We start from the raw sequence: 8,080 nt of genomic DNA, 5'->3' as shown, positions 1-8,080 counted from the left end.
ATAGGAGGAGAGTGTATACAGTGGATAGGAGGAGGGTGTATATAGTGTATAGGAGGAGGGTGAATACAGTGTATAGGAGGAGGGTGTATACAGTGTATAGGAGGAGGGTGTATACAGTGTATAGGAGGAGGGTGTATACAGTGTATAGGAGGAGGGTGTATACAGTGTATAGGAGGAGGGTGTATACAGTGGATAGGAGGAGGGTGTATACAGTGTATAGGAGGAGGGTGTATACAGTGTATAGGAGGAGGGTGTATACAGTGTATAGGAGGAGGGTGTATACAGTGGATAGGAGGAGGGTGTATACAGTGTATAGGAGGAGGGTGTATACAGTGTATAGGAAGAGGGTGTATACAGTGTATAGGAGGAGGGTGTATACAGTGGATAGGAGGAGGGTGTATACAGTGTATAGGAGGAGGGTGTATACGGCGGATAGGAGGAGGGTGTATACAGTGGATAGGAGGAGGGTGTATACAGTGGATAGGAGGAGGGTGTATACAGTGGATAGGAGGAGGGTGTATACAGCGTATAGGAGGAGGGTGTATACAGCGGATAGGAGGAGGGTGTATACAGCGGATAGGAAGAGGGTGTATACAGTGTATAGGAGGAGGGTGTATACAGTGTATAGGAGGAGGGTGTATACAGCGGATAGGAAGAGGGTGTATACAGTGTATAGGAGGAGGGTGTATACAGTGGATAGGAGGAGGGTGTATACAGTGTATAGGAGGAGGGTGTATACGGCGGATAGGAGGAGGGTGTATACAGTGGATAGGAGGAGGGTGTATACAGTGGATAGGAGGAGGGTGTATACAGCGTATAGGAGGAGGGTGTAAACGGCGTATAGGAGGAGGGTGTATACAGTGGATAGGAGGAGGGTGTATACAGTGGATAGGAGGAGGGTGTATACAGTGGATAGGAGGAGGGTGTATACAGTGTATAGGAGGAGGGTGTATACAGTGGATAGGAGGAGGGTGTATACGGTGTATAGGAGGAGGGTGTATACGGTGGATAGGAGGGTGTATACGGTGGATAGGAGGAGGGTGTATACAGTGTATAGGAGGAGGGTGTATACAGTGTATAGGAGGAGGGTGTATACAGTGTATAGGAGGAGGGTGTATACGGTGTATAGGAGGAGGGTGTATACAGTGTATAGGAGGAGGGTGTATACGGTGTATAGGAGGAGGGTGTATACGGTGGATAGGAGGGTGTATACGGTGGATAGGAGGAGGGTGTATACGGTGTATAGGAGGAGGTTGTATAGGAGGAGGGTGTATACAGTGTATAGGAGGAGGGTGTATACAGTGTATAGGAGGAGGGTGTATATAGTGTATAGGAGGAGGGTGTATACGGTGTATTGGAGGAGGGTGTATACGGTGTATAGGAGGAGGGTGTATACGGTGTATAGGAGGAGGGTGTAAACGGCGTATAGGAGGAGGGTGTATACGGTGTATAGGAGGAGGGTGTATGCGGTGTATAGGAGGAGGGTGTATACGGTGGATAGGAGGAGGGTGTATACGGTGGATAGGAGGAGGGTGTATACAGTGTATAGGAGGAGGGTGTATACGGTGTATAGGAGGAGGGTGTATACGGTGGATAGGAGGGTGTATACGGTGGATAGGAGGAGGGTGTATACAGTGTATAGGAGGAGGGTGTATACGGTGTATAGGAGGAGGGTGTATACGGTGTATAGGAGGAGGGTGTATACAGTGTATAGGAGGAGGGTGTATAGGAGGAGGGTGTATACGGTGTATAGGAGGAGGGTGTATAGGAGGAGGGTGTATACGGTGTATAGGAGGAGGGTGCATACGGTGGATAGGAGGAGGGTGTATACGGTGGATAGGAGGAGGGTGTATACGGTGTATAGGAGGAGGGTGTATACGGTGTATAGGAGGAGGATGTATACGGTGTATAGGAGGAGGGTGTATACGGTGTATAGGAGGAGGGTGTATACGGCGGATAGGAGGAGGGTGTATACGGCGTATAGGAGGAGGGTGTATACGGCGTATAGGAGGAGGGTGTATACGGCGTATAGGAGGAGGGTGTATACGGCGTATAGGAGGAGGGTGTATACGGCGTATAGGAGGAGGGTGTATACGGCGGATAGGAGGAGGGTGTATACGGCGGATAGGAGGAGGGTGTATACGGTGGATAGGAGGAGGGTGTATACGGTGGATAGGAGGAGCGTGTATACGGCGGATAGGAGGAGGGTGTATACGGCGGATAGGAGGAGGGTGTATACGGCGGATAGGAGGAGGGTGTATACGGCGGATAGGAGGAGGGTGTATACGGCGGATAGGAGGAGGGTGTATACGGCGGATAGGAGGAGGGTGTATACGGCGGATAGGAGGAGGGTGTATACGGCGGATAGAAGGAGGGTGTATACGGCGGATAGGAGGAGGGTGTATACGGCGGATAGGAGGAGGGTGTATACCGTGTATAGGAGGAGGGTGTATACGGTGTATAGGAGGAGGGTGTATACGGTGTATAGGAGGAGGGTGTATACAGTGGATAGGAGGAGGGTGTATACGGTGTATAGGAGGAGGGTGTATACGGTGTATAGGAGGAGGGTGTATACGGTGGATAGGAGGAGGGTGTATACGGTGGATAGGAGGAGGGTGTATACGGTGGATAGGAGGAGGGTGTATACGGTGGATAGGAGGAGGGTGTATACGGTGGATAGGAGGAGGGTGTATACAGTGTATAGGAGGAGGGTGTATACAGCGGATAGGAGGAGGGTGTATACAGCGGATAGGAGGAGGGTGTATACAGCGGATAGGAGGAGGGTGTATACAGCGGATAGGAGGAGGGTGTATACAGCGGATAGGAGGAGGGTGTATACAGCGGATAGGAGGAGGGTGTATACAGCGGATAGGAGGAGGGTGTATACAGTGGATAGGAGGAGGGTGTATACAGTGGATAGGAGGAGGGTGTATACAGCGTATAGGAGGAGGGTGTATACAGCGTATAGGAGGAGGGTGTATACAGCGGATAGGAGGAGGGTGTATACAGCGGATAGGAGGAGGGTGTATACAGCGGATAGGAGGAGGGTGTATACAGCGGATAGGAGGAGGGTGTATACAGCGGATAGGAGGAGGGTGTATACAGCGGATAGGAGGAGGGTGTATACAGCGGATAGGAGGAGGGTGTATACAGTGGATAGGAGGAGGGTGTATACAGTGGATAGGAGGAGGGTGTATACAGTGGATAGGAGGAGGGTGTATACAGTGGATAGGAGGAGGGTGTATACAGTGGATAGGAGGAGGGTGTATACAGCGTATAGGAGGAGGGTGTATACAGCGTATAGGAGGAGGGTGTATACAGCGGATAGGAGGAGGGTGTATACAGCGGATAGGAGGAGGGTGTATACAGTGGATAGGAGGAGGGTGTATACAGTGGATAGGAGGAGGGTGTATACAGTGGATAGGAGGAGGGTGTATACAGTGGATAGGAGGAGGGTGTATACAGCGGATAGGAGGAGGGTGTATACAGCGGATAGGAGGAGGGTGTATACAGCGGATAGGAGGAGGGTGTATACAGCGGATAGGAGGAGGGTGTATACAGCGGATAGGAGGAGGGTGTATACAGCGGATAGGAGGAGGGTGTATACAGCGGATAGGAGGAGGGTGTATACAGCGGATAGGAGGAGGGTGTATACAGCGTATAGGAGGAGGGTGTATACAGCGTATAGGAGGAGGGTGTATACAGCGTATAGGAGGAGGGTGTATACAGTGGATAGGAGGAGGGTGTATACAGTGGATAGGAGGAGGGTGTATACAGTGGATAGGAGGAGGGTGTATACAGCGGATAGGAGGAGGGTGTATACAGCGTATAGGAGGAGGGTGTATACAGTGGATAGGAGGAGGGTGTATACAGCGTATAGGAGGAGGGTGTATACAGCGTATAGGAGGAGGGTGTATACAGCGTATAGGAGGAGGGTGTATACAGCGGATAGGAGGAGGGTGTATACAGCGGATAGGAGGAGGGTGTATACAGCGGATAGGAGGAGGGTGTATACAGCGGATAGGAGGAGGGTGTATACAGCGGATAGGAGGAGGGTGTATACAGCGTATAGGAGGAGGGTGTATACAGCGTATAGGAGGAGGGTGTATACAGTGGATAGGAGAGGGTGTATACAGTGGATAGGAGGAGGGTGTATACAGTGGATAGGAGGAGGGTGTATACAGCGGATAGGAGGAGGGTGTATACAGCGTATAGGAGGAGGGTGTATACAGTGGATAGGAGGAGGTTGTATACAGCGTATAGGAGGAGGGTGTATACAGCGTATAGGAGGAGGGTGTATACAGTGGATAGGAGGAGGGTGTATACAGCGTATAGGAGGAGGGTGTATACAGCGTATAGGAGGAGGGTGTATACAGTGGATAGGAGGAGTATATCAGTAGTCACTGACCCCCTGCCCTCCTCCCCCCTCCTCCCCCCCCCCCCCCCAGGCCTCCGCTGTCATAGAGGAGCTGGAGCTATCCCTGTCCCGGAGTCGTCAGCAAGTGCAGGAGCAGGAACATCTACTGAAGCACGACATGCGGGTAATGCCTCTGATATCTATACCACAGCACTGACTACAAGTCCCAGCATTCCATAATGCCTCTGATATCTATACCACAGCACTGACTACAAGTCCCAGCATTCCATAATGCCTCTGATATCTATACCACAGCACTGACTACAAGTCCCAGCATTCCATAATGCCTCTGATATCTATACCACAGCACTGACTACAAGTCCCAGCATCCCCTAATGCCTCTGATATCTATACCACAGCACTGACTACAAGTCCCAGCATTCCATAATGCCTCTGATATCTATACCACAGCACTGACTACAAGTCCCAGCATCCCCTAATGCCTCTGATAACTATACCACAGCACTGACTACAAGTCCCAGCATCCCCTAATGCCTCTGATATTTATACCACAGCACTGACTACAAGTCCCAGCATTCCATAATGCCTCTGATATCTATACCACAGCACTGACTACAAGTCCCAGCATCCCCTAATGCCTCTGATACCTATACCACAGCACTGACTACAAGTCCCAGCATTCCATAATGCCTCTGATATCTATACCACAGCACTGACTACAAGTCCCAGCATTCCCCTAATGCCTCTGATATCTATACAACAGCACTGACTACAAGTCCCAGCATCCCCTAATGCCTCTGATATCTATACAACAGCACTGACTACAAGTCCCAGCATCCCCTAATGCCTCTGATATCTGTACCACAGCACTGACTACAAGTCCCAGCATCCCCTAATGCCTCTGATACCTATACCACAGCACTGACTACAAGTCCCAGCATTCCATAATGCCTCTGATACCTATACAACAGCACTGACTACAAGTCCCAGCATCCCCTAATGCCTCTGATATCTATACAACAGCACTGACTACAAGTCCCAGCATCCCCTAATGCCTCTGATATCTATACCACAGCACTGACTACAAGTCCCAGCATTCCATAATGCCTCTGATATCTATACAACAGCACTGACTACAAGTCCCAGCATCCCCTAATGCCTCTGATATCTATACCACAGCACTGACTACAAGTCCCAGCATCCCCTAATGCCTCTGATATCTATACCACAGCACTGACTACAAGTCCCAGCATCCCCTAATGCCTCTGATATCTATACAACAGCACTGACTACAAGTCCCAGCATCCCCTAATGCCTCTGATACCTATACCACAGCACTGACTACAAGTCCCAGCATTCCATAATGCCTCTGATACCTATACCACAGCACTGACTACAAGTCCCAGCATTCCATAATGCCTCTGATATCTATACCACAGCACTGACTACAAGTCCCAGCATCCCCTAATGCCTCTGATATCTATACCACAGCACTGACTACAAGTCCCAGCATCCCCTAATGCTTGAAATCTTATCTCCCACAGGAACAAGAAAGCAAATTTCAAAAGGAAAAGTTGCATGCGGAACATCAATGGGAGAAAAAGGTGAGAGACTGGATGTTGGGAATAGTAGTTCTAGTCATCTGTGGTGTTACATAGGACTGCAGGTCACATCTACTACATTATCTGTACTCAGAGTTATCACTGTTATCTGTGGTGTTACATAGGACTGCAGGTCACATCTATATATTATCTGTACTCAGAGAGTTATCACTGTTATCTGTGGTGTTACATAGGACTGCAGGTCACATCTACTACATTATCTGTACTCAGAGAGTTTTCACTGTTATCTGTGGTGTTACATAGGACTGCAGGTCACATCTATACATTATCTGTACTCAGAGAGTTATCACTGTTATCTGTGGTGTTACATAGGACTGCAGGTCACATCTATACATTATCTGTACTCAGAGAGTTATCACTGTTATCTGTGGTGTTACATAGGACTGCAGGTCACATCTATACATTATCTGTACTCAGAGAGTTATCACTGTTATCTGTGGTGTTACATAGGACTGCAGGTCACATCTATACATTATCTGTACTCAGAGAGTTATCACTGTTATCTGTGGTGTTACATAGGACTGCAGGTTACATCTATACATTATCTGTACTCAGAGAGTTATCACTGTTATCTGTGGTGTTACATAGGACTGCAGGTCACATCTATACATTATCTGTACTCAGAGAGTTATCACTGTGTTATCTGTGGTGTTACATAGGACTGCAGGTCACATCTATACATTATGTGTACTCAGAGAGTTATCACTGTGTTATCTGTGGTGTTACATAGGACTGCAGGTCACATCTATACATTATCTGTACTCAGAGAGTTATCACTGTGTTATCTGTGGTGTTACATAGGACTGCAGGTCACATCTATACATTATCTGTACTCAGAGAGTTATCACTGTGTTATCTGTGGTGTTACATAGGACTGCAGGTCATATCTATACATTATCTGTACTCAGAGAGTTATCACTGTGTTATCTGTGGTGTTACATAGGACTGCAGGTCACATCTATACATTATCTGTACTCAGAGAGTTATCACTGTGTTATCTGTGGTGTTACATAGGACTGCAGGTCACATCTATACATTATCTGTACTCAGAGAGTTATCACTGTGTTATCTGTGGTGTTACATAGGACTGCAGGTCACATCTATACATTATCTGTACTCAGAGAGTTATCACTGTGTTATCTGTGGTGTTACATAGGACTGCAGGTCACATATATACATTATCTGTACTCAGAGAGTTATCACTGTGTTATCTGTGGTGTTACATAGGACTGCAGGTCACATCTATACATTATCTGTACTCAGAGAGTTATCACTGTGTTATCTGTGGTGTTACATAGGACTGCAGGTCACATCTATACATTATCTGTACTCAGAGAGTTATCACTGTTATATGTGGTGTTACATAGGACTGCAGGTCACATCTATACATTATCTGTACTCAGAGAGTTATCACTGTTATCTGTGGTGTTACATAGGACTGCAGGTCACATCTATACATTATCTGTACTCAGAGAGTTATCACTGTGTTATCTGTGGTGTTACATAGGACTGCAGGTCACATCTATACATTATCTGTACTCAGAGAGTTATCACTGTTATCTGTGGTGTTACATAGGACTGCAGGTCACATCTATACATTATCTGTACTCAGAGAGATATCACTGTTATCTGTGGTGTTACATAGGACTGCAGGTCACATCTATACATTATCTGTACTCAGAGAGTTATCACTGTGTTATCTGTGGTGTTACATAGGACTGCAGGTCATATCTATACATTATCTGTACTCAGAGAGTTATCACTGTGTTATCTGTGGTGTTACATAGGACTGCAGGTCACATCTATACATTATCTGTACTCAGAGAGTTATCACTGTGTTATCTGTGGTGTTACATAGGACTGCAGGTCACATCTATACATTATCTGTACACAGAGAGTTATCACTGTTATCTGTGGTGTTACATAGGACTGCAGGTCACATCTATACATTATCTGTACTTAGAGAGTTATCACTGTTATCTGTGGTGTTACATAGGACTGCAGGTCACATCTATACATCATCTGTACTCAGAGAGTTATCACTGTTATCTGTGGTGTTACATAGGACTGCAGGTCACAT

The 8,080-nt window shown here is 47.4% G+C and overlaps 1 protein-coding gene across 1 annotated transcript in view; it reads left to right on the top strand.

Moving 5' to 3' along the window:
* The window catches only part of LOC130324642 (centrosomal protein of 112 kDa-like), a gene marked incomplete at its 3' end in the record, with an annotated part of 26,505 nt that extends 20,523 nt beyond the window's left edge, over nucleotides 1-5,982 (top strand). Inside the window, exons 6-7 of the mRNA XM_056553262.1 lie at nucleotides 4,449-4,541; nucleotides 5,923-5,982. Coding sequence (XP_056409237.1) covers nucleotides 4,449-4,541; nucleotides 5,923-5,982 — 153 coding nt within the window. The remainder of the gene's footprint in view (nucleotides 1-4,448; nucleotides 4,542-5,922) is intronic.
* Nucleotides 5,983-8,080: the final 2,098 nt, after the last annotated feature.

The sequence above is a fragment of the Hyla sarda genome, unplaced genomic scaffold, assembly GCF_029499605.1.
Source record: "Hyla sarda isolate aHylSar1 unplaced genomic scaffold, aHylSar1.hap1 scaffold_2654, whole genome shotgun sequence".
NCBI classification, from domain to species: domain Eukaryota; kingdom Metazoa; phylum Chordata; class Amphibia; order Anura; family Hylidae; genus Hyla; species Hyla sarda.
This window is presented reverse-complemented; position numbering and strand designations above follow the sequence as displayed.